The sequence below is a fragment of the Lissotriton vulgaris genome, chromosome 9 (genome assembly GCF_964263255.1).
Source record: "Lissotriton vulgaris chromosome 9, aLisVul1.2, whole genome shotgun sequence".
Lineage (NCBI taxonomy): Eukaryota > Metazoa > Chordata > Amphibia > Caudata > Salamandridae > Lissotriton > Lissotriton vulgaris.
This window is the reverse complement of record NC_141697.1, coordinates 881,906,753-881,925,898: the sequence shown is the minus strand read 5'-3', so window position 1 is coordinate 881,925,898 and position 19,146 is coordinate 881,906,753. Positions and strand designations below refer to the sequence as shown.

Here is a 19,146-nt window from a genome sequence, read left to right as displayed (position 1 = left end):
ATGGATAGATGAGTGAATGGCTGGATGGATAATGAGTGAAAGGGTGGATGGATGCATGAGTGGAAGGATGGATGAGGGTAAATAGATGTATGTGTGGGTGGAAGGGTAGATGGATGGGTAAAAGGTTGGATGGATCAGTGAAATGGTAGATGGATCAATGAAACGGTGGATGATGGACGAGTCAATGGGTGGATGGATGAGAGAAATGAAGGATGGACTGATGTATATATAAGTGAAAGGGTGAATGAATGAATAGATAGATGGATAGATGAATGAAAGGGTGGATGTAAGGATGGATGAGTGAGTGAGGAGGGTAGATGGACAAAAGGATGGATAGAAGAGTGAAAGGGTGGATGAGTGCTCAATGGATGGATTCATGAGTGGATGAGTAAATGGATGAGTGGGTGGATAGGTGAAGGGTGGATAGAAGGATGGGTGGCTAAGTGAAAGGGGAATTGAGAGAGAAAGGGAGGATGGATAGATGGATGAGGGAAAACATGGATGAATGATTGGCAGAATGGATGGGCAAATGTGTGCATGGATGAGTGAAAAGAAGAACATAAAGATGGATGAGTCAAAGAGTGCATACATGAGTGAAAGGGAGGGTGGAGAGCAGGAAGAAAGGATGGATGGATGGATGAGTGAAAGGTTGAATGGGTGTACAGATGAGTGACTGGGTGGATGGATGAGTAAGTGAAAGGATGGCTGGATGGGTGAAAGGGTAAATGGTTGGATGGATGGGTGGGAGTGAATGGATGGATGGGTGGAAGAATGGATGGATTAGTAAAAGGATGGATTGGGTGAAAGGATGGATGGATGATGGATGGATGAGTGAAAGGGTGGATGGCGGGATGGATGAGTGAAATAATGGATGGAAGGATAGATGATAGATAGGTTTGCAAACGGTTGAAAAGGTTTGGATACGGATGGGACACAGATGGAAGGACAGAATGAATGGTGAAAGAATTAATAGATGACAGAATGTACAAGATAAATAGGGAGGGTTGTGATGACTTACTTTGCTTTCTTGGTGCCATGAGAGCTGTAGTTCAGAGTGGGAGGTATTTAAATTGTCTGGCTACTCCCTTGCCTATGTGTTACTATTCGGTATTCTATGTGTGCTCATGTGTAGGATCTATACATCATGCATATGACATTTTGTGTGACATCCAACTGCTACTTGAATGCAAAGCCCACATAAGCAAAGTCAGGTTTCATATTCAGGCTCCACCGCTGCCGGCACACCTGTAGCACCGCCAAGAACACAGATCCAGCACAACCCGCCCACAAGAACACAACCGAACCAAAGACCCTGCAATGCACCCTCCTCAACGTCCGATCCCTCCACAAACACGCCACAGAAATCTGGGACCTCCTTGACAGCACCACCCCAGACGTAGCATTCTTCACCGAAACCTGGACCAACACCACCTCGGGACCGGACATCGCCATCGCCATCCCCCAAGGATACAAGATCTCCAGGAAGGACCGCCCCACCCACCCAGGAGGAGGAATCGCCATCGTCCACAAATCCAGCCTCCGCCTGAGCACACTCCCTGACGTGTCCACAGAACTGATGGAACACCTTCACTTCAAGATACTGGTCAGCCCCACTGCCGCCCTCAGAGGAACCCTCATCTACCGACCCCCTGGACCCCGTGGACCCTTCGCCAACTCCATCACGGACATTATCTCCCCACAGGCCATCGCATCCACCAACTACACCCTGCTGGGAGACCTCAACTTCCACCTCGACAATCAACTGGACCCCAACACCACATGCCTCCTGGACAACCTCCACAACATTGGACTCCGCCAGATCGTGACCAAGCCCACGCACCCAGCAGGACACACCCTCGACTCCTCTTCACTACAGGAAACTCCATCACCTTCAGCCACACCACCGAACTCCCATGGACCGACCATCGTTGCGTCCACTTCACCTTTAGAACACCCACCATCCACAGACACCAGCACCCGCTTCCACAAAGAAACTCGACCAAAATCACTGATGACCAGCTCACCTCCTCACTCAACAACTCCACCCCAACCATCGCGGAAAACGACAACCCCAACACCGCAGCCCGAACCCTGCATAGATGGATCTCGGACAGCACCAACACCGTAGCCCCCCTCAAGAAAAACAACAATACCCGTGCCAAGAAAGCCAGATGGTTTACCACCGAACTTCGAGAGTCCAGGCGCACATGCCGCCACCTCGAAAAGGCCTGGAGAAACACCAAATCCACAGAAGCCCACAACAACTTCAGAGCCACCACCAGCGCCCACCATCAACTCATCAGAGAAACGAGGAAAAAAGCGATTGAAGACAGAATCTCCACCCACGCACACAACAGCAAGGAACTCTTCAGCATCATCAAGGAGTTCGCCAACCTACCAGCGAGTCTACCGACATCCTTCCCTCACAAGACCTCTGCGACAAACTCAGCATATTTTTCCACCACAAAATCAAGAGCATCTACGACAACTTCGAAAAAGACAACCAACACACTGAACCCTAACCAACCACCCCGACACCCGAAAACCAGCGATTAATGACTGGACAGCCCTCACCACCGAAGACACACTGAAGACAATGAAGTCAATCCACTCAGGGGCCCCCACGGATCCCTGCCCCCACCACATCTTCAACAGAGCCGCCAACACCATCGCACCCATGCTCCGCCAAACCATCAACCGCTCCCTGGCGACCGCCTCGTTCCCCGACGACTGGAAACATGCCGAGGTCAACCCCCTCCTAAAGAAACCCTCAGCAGACCCCACCGACCTCAAAAACTACAGACCCATCTCCCTGCTCCCGTTCCCAGCGAAAGTCAGTGAGAAAGCCATCAACAGCCAACTCGCCACATTCATTGAAGAACACAACATCCTCGACTTCTCCCAATCCGGCTTCAGAAAAAAACCACAGTACGGAAACCGCCCTCCTCGCCGCAACAGACGACATCCGCACTTTACTGGACAAAGGAGAAACAGTAGCCCTCATCCTCCTCGACCTATCAGCGGCGTTCAACACAGTCTCCCACCGCAACCTAATACGCAGACTCTACAATGCAGGAATCCAGGACAAGGCCCTCGACTGGATCTGCTCCTTCCTCTCCGGCAGGACGCAGCGGGTCAGACTCCCCCCTTTCCTCTCGGACCCCACACCTACCACCTGCGGAGTCCCCCAGGGCTCCTCCCTCAGCCCGACGCTCTTCAACGTCTACATGGCTCCACTTGCCCCATCGTCAGAACCTATGGACTCAACATTGTGTCATATGCAGACGACACCCAGCTCATCCTCTCCCTATCCAACGAGCTCAACACCGCCGGATGCAACTTTCGAGAAGGCATGGAAGCCGTCGCCAAATGGATGAAAAACAGCTGCCTACAACTAAACACCAACAAAACAGAAGTACTCATCATGGGCCCAAACCCCGATGCCTGGAGCAACACCTGGTGGCCCACCGCCCTCGGAAACCCGCCAACCCCCACAGACCACGCACGCAACCTGGGAATCATCCTGGACTCCGAGCTCAAAATGGACCGCCAGATCAACTCTGTCTCATGTTCCTGCTTCCACACCCTCCGCCTCCTTTCTAACACCTTCAAATGGATCCCCCTCGAACACCGAAAGACAGTCACTCACGCCCTGGTCACCAGCAGACTCGACTACGGCAACGCACTCTACGCCGGAATAAACAAAAACCTCATCCGCAAGCTACAGAACATCCAGAACGCCGCCGCAAGACTGGTCCTCAACGTGCCAAAACACTGCCACATCTCCCAGCACCTGCGCACACTCCACTGGCTCCCCATCGAGGCGAGAATCACCTTTAAGATGCTCACCCACGCACACAAGGCCCTCCACGGCACCGGACCAGCATACCTGAACAGCCGACTCAAATTCCACGCACCCCAAAGGACCCTACGATCAGCCCAGCTTTCCTACGCCGTGGTCCCCCGCACCAGAAAGACCAGATTGGTAGGCCGCTCCTTCTCCTTCCTCGCGGCCAAAGCATGGAACGCCCTTCCGCTCCACCTCAGACAGACAACATCGCTCCCCATCTTCGCAAGAAACCTCAAAACCTAGCTCTTCGACAGACCCCCTCCTTGATGGAATGGAACCTGCACCGTCCCCCCCACCCCACCCCTAGCGCCTTGAGACCCTACGGGTGAGTAGTCGCGCTTTAACAAACTCCTGATTGATTGATTGATATTTTAAGTTCCACTTAATGAAACACCCATAATGTGTTCCCTATAGTGGGTTCATCACAGCAATCCTCCCTTTAGTTCACTTATGCATGGTGCTTTACATCTTACAATTTATTTATTTATTTATTAAGGAGTTTGTGAGATTGGGTTCTCAGCACTTGCGGTATTAAAGACTAAGTACCGTTCAAGACTGGATGTGGAGCACAACCTGAGGATGGCAGTAGCAAAAATCCATGCAGAACTTTCATCACCCAGCCACACCATATCAGTTTGATGCTATTCTGTCTGTTTTTTATATATGTTGTCATTACACATGTATATGTCTTAGTATGATTTATTTATCTTTTTGTGAATAACCACTCACCTATCGTTACTCATGGTGATTACATTGTATCAAATGTATCATACATCAATGTGGTTGAATACATGTATTGTGTGTTTTTTATTATGTGCTCATTTTTAGAAAAAAAATCCCAATAAAAGAACTTTGATGTTTTAAAAATGTGTCCGCACTGAGTTTGGGTTATCCCCCATTCATCTAGCTATGTTACGATTAATGTATATTGAATTCCAGTAACTGCCTAGGAATTTTTCCGCATTGTAGTATTACCCTGTCCTAGGAGTTCCACAAACTTTACAGGGGGTCCTTTATAATTTCATGAAGTAGCAAAAATCCACCCACAGATTGATAGTCTAAATGTGGCTAAACACCGGCACACCCGTCACATTCATGTTGGTGGTGTTATTATTAATCTATGTCCTGTGTAAAACAAAGCATCCTAGTAAAAAGAATTTGCGCATATTTTATCTTGGAAAATTATGTTTTGAGCTGTGTAATACGCCTCTGTCATTTCACCACACCCACTCACAAACCTGCAGTTTACTAAACACTCTTGTTGTGTTGAACATTATTTGCCGGATATGGTCCGTAATATGCGTGTGGCAGTCGATCATGTAGTGTACCAGATTCCAGAAATTTCTGTCAGGTGGTGGGGGGGCCCAACATCTAAAAAAATTCAGCTGGGGGGGCTCAACCTAAAAAAGTTTGAAGACCTCTGATCTAGAGTATTTAGAAACAGAGAAAGAAGCGCTATAAACAAGTATGCTTTGTATTATTTTTATTACATCTCCGTGTTTGCATAGAAATCTCCCTGATTAGTTTTGGTCTTCAATTATTCACAACTATGCCAAATCTCTCTAACATTGCACAAAAATAAATATTGTAAATTTAGATCCAGAGTTCGAAAAATTCACGCAACAGAGTGCAGCAACTGAAGTAGCTGTGCTGCTTTGTTTGAAAGGAAGAGAGCAGAACATTATCTTGTCTACCAAGATGAGGTGCTATTTTTCTCTCTCCCTGCCTGGTGCACTTTAGGGTGCCATGTGCTAACACACAGACCTTCGCACCATAGTGCAAGGGTATGTGTAACCTATAAGGAATCTTTTTTGTACTGGAAGGGAACCCTTCCAGTATTAAAACTATCCTTTAACCTTTTTTCTGCTTTGTACGTCTGCTGTAGAATGCAGCATGCATGCAAAGTAGGAGGAACAAAAACATTTCTTCTTGTTATAACTGTCTTGAGATGGCATATTGTTTTGGCACAAATCCCTGTCCATGAATGTTTGTAGATAGGGTTTTGGCATAAAAACCCATAGGTGGTTGCATAGGAACGTCCATATGCGAACCATGGAACATCCCCTTGTTGAAAAGTAACGCAAAGCAGAGCATAGCACAACTTTGTGTTACTCTGGTAACTGTTCGAGATTGTAAATCCAGGTACAACACTTTGGGGAGATTTACTAAGATTTTACACTGTGTTTGCAGCACAAAAGTGATGCAGATTGGTGCATATTGTTTTTTCCAATTTACTTTCTAGCACTAAACTTGTTTTGCACTGGAAATAATGTGAAAGTAATGAAAAGCAGCATACAGCATTACGGTGCATTACTTAGTACTTACCATGGGTGGAGCATGGGCGTTCCCATGCAACGACCCAAAGTTTCTGACGCTAAATTCAATTTATTAAATAAAGTAGACCGGGTTTAGCAACAGAAAAATGCACCCTTTTGAAGTAGGCGCAAGGAAGGAGAAATACTTTCATTTCCCCCTCCTTTTTTACTTTGTACTTTTGCTGCACTGCACAGCACACATACAGAGAGGGAAAATGGTTTAAGTACCCTTCCAGTTCAAAAGCTATGCTAGTGTCACGGAGACACCCTTGCACCATGGCGCAAAGGTGTCTCTGTGGTGCACGGCAGCTGATTTTAGCGCCGGCGCTAAGGCAAGGGGATGACAGTGCCACATTTCAGTAAATTTGGTGCCCTCCTCCTCTCTCCTTTTCATGCAGTGCAGCATTTGGGGCTGCTGCACTGCTCTGAGTGAAAAAGGGGTAAACCTGGTGCCTTGTGTTGGATTTGCGATACAAAAGAAACACAAACCTGGTGCAAAGTGTTATTAAATTTAGGCCAGAGTCTTGTGTGAATAAATGAGGCAATGACATCAACTCCCCACTTTTCTCTTCCTTAAACTTTTTCTCCAGAATGGACTCTCTCAAACAGTTAATACATGAAATAAAATAATGACATATAATTGAGGTCAAAGGCCAACACATTTTCTTTTCTGATGCCTGTATATGATACACATTTTGCTAATACATGTTATTGAAATTAGCCCTTTACACATCATTTACCCACTCTACATACAGCTTAATTATGGCTGGAGCTCTTTTGCCCCGTTCCACTTGCCTTAAAAGCCCTTGACCACATGGACACTGTTGTGTTGCATATAAATTGATCTTAAATCCAAGTCAACATTGTTGACTGGATCTGCAGTTAATAATAAATTGTTCTTTTTAAATGGCTCTCATTGCTGTCATGTTTGTATTTTTTTTATACTTCAAATACGAGGTACATTTTTGAGAAAATGTAATGGTACACAGTTCATTCAGTGGAGTAACGAAGATTGAGGGGGTCCCCCTCCAAGGTACTTGGAGGGGACCCCTCCGGACTCTATCAGGTGCTCTCCGGCCGAGGTGAAGTGCTGTGGAGGCCTGGAACGACCGCAACACCACCACCCTGCTGGACAACCTCGCCAACCTCGGTCTCAAGCAGCTGGTGACCACCCCCACCCACTATGCCGGACACACTCTCGACCCCGTGTTCTCATCCAGCAAGGACATCGCCTTCAGCCACGCCACCGGACTCCACTGGACGGACCACAGCTGCGTCCACTTCAGCTTCAGAAGGACCACGATCCACCACCGCCAGCAACAGGTTGCACGCAGAAGCTGGAACAAGATCACAGCCGACCAGCTCGCGACTTCCCCGAGCATGAACCCTCCCACCGGCACAACGAACCCAAGCCAGGCGGCCACCAACCTCGCAAAGTGGATCAGCGACTGCGCAGACGACCTCGCCCCTCTGAAGACCCCGCCTAGCAGACCCTGCAGCAAGAAAGCCCCATGGTTCACCGACGAACTCAAGAGCTCCAAGAAGAACTGCCGAGACCTCAAGAAAGCCTGGCGCAGAGACCCAACACCGAACAACATGGCTGCCCTCAAGCTCGCCACCCGAAAACACCACCAACTGATCCACGCCACCAAGAAGTCTGCATTCAAGGAACGACTGGACAACAACGCACACAACAGCAAGGAACTCTTCAACATCGTCAAAGAGCTCTCCAACCCCAACGCCGGAAACAACAACATCACCCCTTCACAAGACCTCTGCAACTCCCTGGCCTCCTACTTCCACAACAAGATCACGGACATACACAACAGCTTCAGCACCCAACCGCCGCACGTCACGACTGAACCACCGCCCCCCACCACCACCCTCCACGCCTGGACCCCGATCAGCACCGACGACACCATCCGCACGATGAACTCCATCCACTCCGGATCTCTGACCGACCCCTGCCCTCACCACGTCTTCAACAAAGCCGACGCTGTCATCGCACCCCACCTGCGGGACATCATCAACACCTCCTTCGACACCGCTACCTTCCCGGAGAGCTGGAAGCACGCCGAACTCAGCGCCCTACTAAAGAAGCCATCAGCCAACCCCACCGACCTCAAGAACTACCGCCCCATCTCGCTGCTCCCGTTTCCTGCAAAAGTCATCGAGAAGACCGTCAACAAGCAGCTGGCCGCCTTCCTCGAGACGAACGGATCCCTCGACCTCTCGCAGTCTGGCTTCCGGGCCAACCACAGCACCGAGACCGCCCTGATCGCAGCCACCGACGACATCCGAGCCCTGCTCGACAACGGAGAAACAGCGGCCCTCATCCTCCTGGACCTCTCCGCGGCCTTCAACACTGTCTGCCACCGCACCCTAGTGCAGCGCCTCAGCAACGTCGGAATCTAGGAGAAGGCACTGGAATGAATCATCTCATTCCTCGCCGGAAGGACACAGAAAGTCCGCCTCCCCCGTTCAGATTGGAAGCCACCGAAGTCATCTGCGGCGTTCCTCAAGGCTTATCGCTCAGCCCAACCCTCTTCAACGTCTACATGAGCCCCCTTGCGGCCATCGCACGCCAACACAACCTCAACATCATCTCTTACGCCGACGACACCCAGCTGATCCTCTCCCTCACCAACGACCCCGCAACCGCCAGAGCCAACCTGCACGAAGGGATGACAGAAGTAGCCAAGTGGATGATGAACAGCCGCCTGAAACTGAACTCGGACAAGACAGAAGTCCTCATCCTGGGATCCTCACCCTCCGCCTGGGACGACTCCTGGTGGCCCCCCGCCCTGGGCAGCGCACCCAAACCAACAGACCACGCACGCAACCTGGGCTTCATCCTGGACTCCTCCCTCTCCATGTCCAGACAAGTCAACGCCGTCTCCTCATCGTGCTTCAACATCCTGCGCATGCTACGTAAGATCTTCCGGTGGATCCCCACCGAGACCAGGAAGACGGTCACCCAGGCCCTCGTCACCAGCCGTCTGGACTACGGCAACTCCCTCTATGCGTGAACCACCACCAAACTCCAGAAGAGACTCCAGCGGATCCAGAACGCCTCAGCACGACTCATCCTGGACATCCCCCGTCACAGCCACATCTCCGGACACCTGAGAGATCTGCACTGGCTCCCGGTCAACAAGAGAATCACCTTCCGTCTCCTCACCCACGCACACAAAACCCTGCACAACCAAGGACCAGCATACCTCAACAGCCGCCTCAACTTCTACGCTCCCACACGCCAGCTTCGATCGTCCAGCCACGCCCTCGCCGCCGTCCCCCGGATCCGAAGAGCCACCACAGGAGGAAGGTCCTTCTCCTACCTGGCCGCCAAGACTTGGAACTCCCTCCAGACCCACCTCCGCCTGACCCAGGACCACCTTGCCTTCAGGAAACAGCTCAAGACCTGGCTGTTCGAGCAGTAGCCGACCCCCCCTCCCCTAGCGCATTGAGACCCTCCGGGTGAGTAGTGCGCTATATAAATGCATTGATTGATTGATTGATTGATTGATTGATTGGAGCTTGGGGGAGCCCCTGCACTGCAGGGCCTGTGTTACGCCCCTGCATTCCACCCTGCCAATGAGGGTACCTTGGGTCTACCTTAGGGGTGACTTATATGTAAGAAAAAGGAAGGTTAGGGCATGGCAAGTGAGTGCACTTACCAGGTTGACATGGCAGTTAAAAACTGCACGTGCAGACACTGCAGTGGTAGATCTGAGACAAATGTTAAGGTCTACTGGTGTGGGGGATACAATTGGTGCTGCAGGCCTACTTATAGCATTTGATTTACAGGCCCTGAGCACATACAGTGCACTTTACTATGGACTTACCAGTAAATCATACATGCCAATCATGGATAACCAATCAGAATTACAGTTTACACAGGGAGCACTTGCACTTTGGCACTGATCAGCAGTGGTAAAGAGCCCAGAGTACCTAAACCAGCAAACCCGAAATCCAGTGCACAGTCAAAAATACAGGAGGTAGAGGCAAAAAGTCAGGGGAAATCAGGCCAAGGATGCCAGGTCTAACAGCCAATTGAAAAAAATATTGACCCAACTAAAACACTTTGGATGTGTAAGCATGATCTTGCATCTTCCTTACATCTCAGTAGACAAAGCATTGCCCGTCTGTGACACTTACACTCAGATGAACTCAAAAGGAAAGATGCTGTGAATAAAGTAAACCACATGTATCTGTTACACCTGGTAGTACAAGGATTCAAGTTTCCTAAACTGTCTTTTCCCCTGATTCCAACATGCATCAATGGCGAAGGCAGTAACATTCATGGTCACAACCAGCAAGAGCATGAGTGGTCTTTGATCAGGTGTATACAACATAGGTCCAGGAGGTCTCATCTATGCAGATTTCTTTTTCAGGCAAATAAGTTTCACTGATTAGATCATGCAAATCTATGAGAATTATTAGGAAAGGATCCGTCCCTCTACGACCTAACTAGATACCCATGTCCTAGGCTGTACTTGCATCACACATCTCAGGTTGTACATGTCTCAATGGCAAATTCATCAGTGCCCACAGGCAAAAAGTGTACCTTAATAGTCACTCACATGAACTAGCATTAACTGTCCAATTCAGTAATGGTATTTAACGGCCCACTCAATAACCCAATTTAATGTCCTAGCACAGTAACTAAAATGAATACCTCACCTTTTAAAGGCCTTACCATGTAACTAGCTTTATAGGCCCACGGTGTAATTAGCTGTAATGGTCTCACAGAGTAAGTGGCATTAACAATCTCACTCAGTAAGGAGACTTAAAGCCCACATCAATGCCCCCACACAGTAAATACTTTTTGATGGCTCCCCATATTAACATGAACTATTGATCTCACATCGTAATGAGCACACCCTTCCGAGCTTTCTTGGCTCCACGAAATGAACCCGCACAGCAAGCAGCGTTCACACGTCTCAGATCTGTTTATGGCCCCATCACAGAATTCAGTATTGAAAGGCCATGTGGGCCCTGGGCGCCACAAGATGGTGCGGGGGCACACTGCATGCGAACGGTGGTCTTGTCATGAGAAGTTGTGTGGCTGCACCGCATACGGTTGTTCTGTGCTAGGTGATGCTCTATAACTATATTAATCTATCTCCCTGACTGTTTTCCTATATCCTCGTTTCCACCCTCTCAACAATGTAAGTTTCACATTTCTTTTTCCAGTTTTATGTACAGTGCTTGGATGCCCCGAGGGCTAGGTCGGCGCTATATAACTACTGCAAATAAATAAATACATATATCACTGGCAAACTAGAAGGTTCAATGGCATCACAGCTGTAGCAAGGATTCATTCAAACTATGTGAATCATTTTTAGAAAACGAACAACTGTGCAGGTGTTACTTTTCTTGCAATGGCGACGAGGAAACGTCTTCTCGAGTTGCCATGCATGCAGCCACAGGCATTTGTGGTGCAGCCTCTAGATGCGTATTGTGGATACCGAGGCACGTAAGGTGGTAGGAAGGCTCTGTGAGTTGAACACTGGTCGATGACATATGAAGGGGTCCACAGGTCATGAGTTTGAATCCCTGCCAGCCGATGTGGTCTGCTGTCCTTCCGAGGTCGGCGAGTTGGGTATGATTAAATGTGGCACTGGCGAGACGAGTTCCCTACAGTGTTTAAACGCAGCAGTAGTGAGGTGTGGGGAACAACTTACAACGAGTAATATTACCTGTTGCAACACGCAAATGCAATTGGTGCAGTGCCATCTCGTAGAGCCCGCAAATGCACGTTTGTGTGTGTGACTTGTACCCCAAACGAGGTAGTGCACCTGCTTCACGTGATCCAGTTGCGATTCTGTCAAACCTCTTCAAGGGATCCAGTGATCCCACTGTGGCGCACCTGCTTCAAATGATCCAGGGACAGTTACATAATGTACTGGCGAAGCATGTTTCACCCACACCAGCTCCCAACTGTAACGGGGGCAAAAGGAACACCACTTTCGACTGCAATATGAACTGGGAGACGAGATACACTAGCCTTAAAACACACGTGTGTGGCAGGAAGGAACGCCCGTGCCTCAGTTTCAAGGTGCATTGTAGGCCCTTGTGCACTGATTCCAATGTCCAAAGGCACTGCACACTCGCATGTACCTGCCCAAACTCCTCGAGTCCAGTCCTCCCTGCGCCCAATGACCCTGAAAGCAGGCAGCATCTCCATGTCAGTCATCAGCCTGCATCCTGAGACGGCGGGCGCTTAGCGCATCTGCAATGTACAGGGAGGGCCCCGCTCCGGACTTTCTCCGGAGCGCTCGGGCCTGAGTTCTGTGCTGTGGAGGGCACCTTGCAGCTCGGCCCCCCTGCAGCTCGGGGTCCCCCCGGACTGCGGGGGATGCGGGGCCTGTGATACGCCCCTGAGTTCATTGACCTCAGAAGGTGATAGGCTGCTGATCTTGCTTGAATTCCAACACATGACCTTCAGAGTATACGAGATATTATTAGCAGATAAATAACCCACCGATCCACTGTGATAGTTTGCCAGAGCTGCTGACTTTGGAGCTGGAGAACCAGGTTCGAGCCTCGGAGTTAGCTCAACATTCCGTATTCTGGGCAAATCACTTAATCTATCCGTGCCTACCAAAAATGAACGGGCCTCATTTATGAGGCCTTGCGTCAGTTTTGCGCTGCGGATGCGTCACTTTTTGTGACGCATCGGCGGCGTAAAACATGCGCCTTGTTGCGCCATATTTAAAAAGTGACGCATCTAGGTAGATGCGTCACTTTTTAAACCCCTGCGCCACATTATACCTGCGTCAGGTATAATGTATGCAGAGGGGGCGTTCCCCCGCAAAAAGCCTCGTAATAGTGACGCAGTGAAATCTATGAGATTTCACTGCGTCACTTTTAGGACGCTGTTGCGTCAAAATCTTGCGCCTGCCTCACAGCAGGCGTAAGACTGACGCAAGCCCTTTCACATGGGGCTTTCCCCATGTGAAAGGACGCATTGCTGGAGTTGCGTCACTTTTGTGACACACTCCAGCAATGCGTCACTTTTGCGCTTACAGATACGTCAGAAATACTGACGTATCTGTAACTCCTTGCGACATGATGCGACATACATTAAATATGACGCATCATTGGTGTCGCAAGGAGTGCGCAGTGAAAAGTGACGCATCGCTGTTTTCACGCAGCGATGCGTCACTTTTCATAAATAAGGCCCAACGTGTCCTTGTGTAACGTAACTGATGCTCATGTAAAGGGCTCCAATACCTTTGGGTCGAGTTAACACTACATAAAACCACCAAAAAATAAAAAATATATTATGTTATGTTTTATCAACAGAGACTTGAATGGTGCTGCATTACCATTAGTAAGGCCTCACAGCTCTTTTGGGCTCGAGTACCTTCACAAAGCTCAAGGATTGTTATGACAAAGCTGAATCTACTTTCTGTGTTGAGCATCATCATCAGTAGTGTGGGTGCAGAGTACATTAAGCATATATGTTTGCTGGTGGTGTGTTTTAATGTGTGTAGGTCACTGGTACTCTTTTATGGATAGAGAGTTATTTTTCATCAACAGACTTTGATCCAGAGTAAATGAAAGAAATGCCAAACAGGGGTGAAAAAACAACTGCACAAGTGTGAACATTCGACAGGAAGTGTGGATTGTGGTAGTACAAAGAAGAATGAGTTGGAATCACAGATAGTCATCCTTGGTATTTCACAACTCTGGCATTCGTCGACTGTGAGCTCTTGAGAAAATATTTGGGCCTCTGCACTTTTTGAGTTAAAAAAAATATTTGTGTGTGTGTGCGCGGCGTGTGGGTACTAGGATGAATTCACCAATTCCATTTAATAGACACAATTTTAAAAAGTGACTGTCTTACAGAGTTACATTTAAAGAGATATTTTCTCTCTAAAATAACACTGATCTGAGCCTTTTCCAGAAATCATTGGAGCTCAAAAATGGATCTTCTTCAGCGACCATCTGCATACTTTCAACCTCTGTATATCGATTGCTGGACAACGCTCCTTTAAAGGAAAGGAGGAGTGTTATAACCTATGGGGCATATTATGAACAACTAGAGATATTTATCGCTAAATAAGCTTAGCGAAATTTTTTTTATCGCCGCGCATCGCCGGATTTTATCACAGAGATAACGTGCTATTAGCAACGTTTATGTCCAATGCGATAAAATATCCGGCGATAGCGGCGAAATGCGTGAATATCGCTGGGAATCCAGAGATATTCAGGCATTAACGCCAATAGGGTCTTAACCTGAATATCCTACTCGCATTGGATATACAGGTTAAGAAGTGGTCTGAGCAGGCGCTAGTGTTCAGAGATATTTGCGCTTAGTGCAAATGTTTTAATCGCTACGCTTGCGTTGATTATAGGCGATAGCGATGTTAGCGACTGCTTTCAGTCGCTAACAGGTTGGCTACGCCCACTTTGCATGTCATTAGCGATAAATATCGCTGACATTCAAAGCGGGCCCCAAACCGCTCGCTATTACCTAAAAGCTGTCGCTAACTGATTTTAGCGACAGCTTGCTAATAGGGCGATGAAATTATCGCCGCTTTGCGGCTGAAAGCGGCGATAATTTCATTTCGCCTGCCTTGGTAATATGCCCCTATATGTTTATTTTTAGTATACCTATGCTATGTAAGTGACCTTGCCTCACCTATTTGGTTTTCCTGAGAAGGCGTCTTTTGAGGGAATCTACTGGGCAGTCCACATCAGTGAACATCTTTTTTCTATGTTCAGTGTTAATTAACTGAACACCTCATGTTTCTTTCTGTTGTATTTATCACAGTTTAATCTCTATTTCTGCCCAGGTTTAACAATATTTCCTCCTGCCGGCCTTAGATCCTACAATGTGAGCAAAAAGGGGCGTCATTTGGTTGTTCCATTTTCCGCAGAGATTAGCAAATTTGTTCCTATAGGGAATAGTCTGCATAGCTGAAAATAGTAATTTTGTGGAATTGCGAAGGTTTCATAATGTTTGCTAAAAGTCAAATTGGTTTGAATTGCTACTGACACCTGCTGCAAAGTTTTCTGCAAAGTGGTAACATCAGAAAGTTTTCCAAAATGGTAAATATTTTAAACAATAATAACAATGTGTCCTGCACCTTCTGCTCAAATATTGTCCTAAATGCATCAACAGCAGTTGTGAAAAATTCCTTATGCATTCACGTTTTGTCAGATACACAGATGCTATGCAGTCAAAATCAAACAACAGGCCCGTAAATAATCTTCTCACTGTCCAATTTACCGTCAGCTCCTTCTCCCTAAATTCTATTGATAGTCCACATGAGCCTGCATCGACATCGCGGATAGGTTTGGGGAATGATGTGGGCGGGATTGGTGCATATAACTGCTTACTCCAAGTCGCACAATGACATTTTGATTTCAATTAAGCCATGCTTCCTCAGCGACTGCTTTTGATGAAGAAGTGTTAACACAACACAAAAGTAGATCAATTATTGTTGGCAACTGCCTAACAGCTCTTTCCACCCCTTGCACTGAGCCCTGCCTAGGTGCCGCTTGTAGGGATACAGAAATATGATACAACAGGACTCTCTCAAAGTCATCTCCACCCCTGTGATTGCCTCGATTATTTTTTATTGCAGCGTTACTTACCTTCTGGGACAAGTAAAATGCAGCAATTCCTAAGGGCCAGAAGCAGCAGAGCATGGAGAAGACAGACAATCCCAGGTAATCCTGAGGGATTATCATAGAAAAATTGCTCTCGCTGTCGGTGTCACTCTCGCTTGATGAGTCGTTCTGGGATGCGGCGGCACGAGGAACCATGGAAAAAGGGAAAAAGACACATGTTATTCAATAATGTATCATAAGAATGTTCTTTCATGACACTAATGAGATCCTCTTTTTATGTAGAAAATACTTTGGTTTTGAAACAGAAAATGACTGATCCAACTGTTGTCTGTACTAAACGTGTTCATTTGTGGTTATAAACATTGAAACACATATTTAAAGGGAGCCTATTTTCTGGCATGCTTTACAAATCCATATTTAACAATTACTACTTTTATTTATTATTCATTTACTTTCTGACTATTCTGGGGCTCTCCTACAGGTACACAACAAACACAACTTTGCCTACTTTCAGCATTTCTCCCGTCCAATTGCTTGTCTCGAATTTTATAGAAGTGATAGAGATGTGTACATTTACAGCAACACACTAAAGTCAAGAGTACAAGGGCAAATCAGCAAAGTACACATCGTTATTTACCACCCCCGTCCCACAATTGAATGTCCCATGTAATTTTATCAGTCGCTGCTATGGTGCTCTACTGGATTTAAAGTGTCATCTGGTGAATGGTGTCACAAAAGATCTCAGAATCCCAACTGACAACATCCAAGAACTGAACATTTTAGAATGCCAACTGTTGGTGACTGTTAGTGATGCAGGACTAAGCAAAGAGATTTGATTTTTTTCTCGTCTCTGCATGGCTCCTTTAAGAGAAATGTCCTACCTCATTTGAAAAATTTGCCACCTCACATGAGGATCTCAAATCTATTATTTAGGAGGAGCTCATACACCTCCTACTCTTACATGGCTCAGAGCAGTAAGAAGTATTTTATCTATATATACCTCAGATCTTGATAACAGGAATAACTTTATGCTATTTCTCTCAGGCGAGTTTTAGTAATCTCTATCGCCCAGGCTTGGCTCTGTAATTTTTCTTTACATGGGTGATTGCCTAACATATTCAACAAGTTCTACATTACAGCAGCTGATTAGGACTTTGAGAGGGTAAATAGAATTTCTCGGAGCTAATAACTTCCAACTGTGTTAGGCATGGACAATTATTACCCAAGGAAATATCTTAATGGGTTGGGCAACATTGCTTTGATTCAATTGACCAGCGTTTTTCTCTGGAATGATCATTTCAAGCTGGCTGGTCGTAGTAGTGGCCTGCCTTCGGGAACAGTGGCAGGGCGGGTTGGGCGCAGGGGTGGGGCCGACAAAGAAAGAAGAAAAAAATAGAACTTACCTGCCGACTGCAGCCCGCCGCTTTGCCAGTCTTTTGCTCCTCTATTGGCTCCACTGCAGGCAGAGGCTCCCAGCCTCCTTGCGGCCAACCCTTGATCTGCTCTCATGCATGTGGATTGGCCTGAGCGCCAATAATTTGCGCTCCCAGTGAGACTGGGAGCCTCTGCCTGTTGTCTCCAACCCAGAAACACAGCTGGGTTGGAGACAGCTCAGTGTGCATGTATGTTTGGTGAGCCTGAGACGGCCGGTCAAACACACATGAGCACTGATAGCAGTGCTGCCCACTACTCCCTCTTCTGACTGCCCCACGATGGCCCTGCCCCCAGGACAAAGCATGTAGAAGTTGAAAAATAAAACGATAATAAACTTATTTTATTACCGTTTTATTTTTCAACTTTTGAAGATGCTGGCAGGGGGGTAGCTCATCCGCCATAGCGGAGGAGCCACCGCTGGCTGGTCGTCTTCTGAAAACTTTGTCAGCTTCTACAGCTCCACCCCAACCATTGCGGAAGACGACGACCCCAACACCGCAGCCCAGACACAGATGGATCTCCGACAAAGCAAACACCATAGCCCCCCTCGAGAAAAACAACAACGCTCATGCCTAGAAAGCCAGATGGTTTACCACCGAACTTCAAGAGTCCAGATGCACATGCCGCTGCCTCCAAAAGACCTGGAGGAACTCCAAATCCACAGACGCCCACAACGACTTAAAACGCACCACCAATGCCCACCACCAACTCATCAGAAAATGAGATAAAAAGCAATTAAAGAAAAATCTCCACACACGCACACAACAGCAAAGAACTCTTTAGCATTATCAAGGGGATCGTCCAACCCACCAGCGAGTCCACCGACATCCCTCCATCTCAAGACCTCTGCGACAAACTCAGGAACTTCTTCCACCTCAAAATCAAGAACATTTATGACAACTTTGATGAAGACAACCAACACACTGAACCCTCACCAGTCACCCCCAACACCCTGAAGCCAACGATTGACAACTAGACAGCCCTCACCTCTTAAGACAATCAAGTAAATCCACTCCGGTCCCCCAAGGACCCCTGCCCCCACCACATCTTCAACAGAGCCGCCAACACCATCGCACCCATGCTCCGCCACACCATCAACCGCTTCCCAACCAACGCCTCGTTCCCCGATGACTGGAAACATGCCAAGATCAACCCCCTCTGAAGAAGCCCATGGCTGACCCCACCGACCTCAAAAACTACAGACCAATCGTTCTGCTCCCATTCCCAGTGAAAGTAATTGAGAACGCCATCAACAGCCAACTCGCCAACTTCACTGAAGAGCACAACATCCTCGGCTCCTTACAATCTGACTTCAGAAAAAAACACAGCACAGAAACCGCCCTCCCCGCCGCAACAGATGACAACCGCTCCCTACTGGACAGAAGAGAAACAGTAGTCCTCATCCTCCTCGACCTCTCAGCGGTGTTTGACACAGTCTCTTTCCGCACTCTAATACGCAGACTCCACGAAGCAGGGATCCAGGACAAGGCCCTTGACCGGATCCACTCCTTCCTGTGTGGCAGAACGCAGCGGGTCAGACTCCCCCCTTTCCTCGCGGACCCCACACCCACCACCTGCGGACTCTCTCAGGGGTCCTCCCTCAGCCCCACACTCTTGAACGTCTACATGGCTCTGCTCACACCCATCGTCAGACCCTATAGACTCAACATTGTGTCGTACGCAGAGGACACCCAGCTCATCCTCTCCCTATCCAACAAACCCAACACCTCCAGACACAACTTCCAAGAAGGCATGGAAGCCGTCACCAAATGGATGAAAAACAGCTGCCTACAATTCAACACTGACAAACCAGAAGTACTCATCTTGGGCCCGACACCTGGTGGCCCCCGCGCTCGGAAGCCCACCCACACCCACGGACCACGAACGCATCCGCCTGCTTCCACACCCTACACCTCTTACGTAAGACCTTCAAATGGATCCCCCTTGAGCACATAAAGA

At 48.1% G+C, this 19,146-nt stretch overlaps 1 protein-coding gene across 2 annotated transcripts in view; it reads right to left on the bottom strand.

Moving 5' to 3' along the window:
* Positions 1-19,146, bottom strand: part of TMEM91 (transmembrane protein 91) — a 266,695-nt gene that overhangs the window by 10,127 nt on the left and 237,422 nt on the right. For both annotated transcript variants that reach the window (XM_086936788.1, XM_086936787.1), the window contains exon 3: positions 15,778-15,921. In XM_086936788.1, coding sequence (XP_086792914.1) covers positions 15,778-15,921 — 144 coding nt within the window. The remainder of the gene's footprint in view (positions 1-15,777; positions 15,922-19,146) is intronic.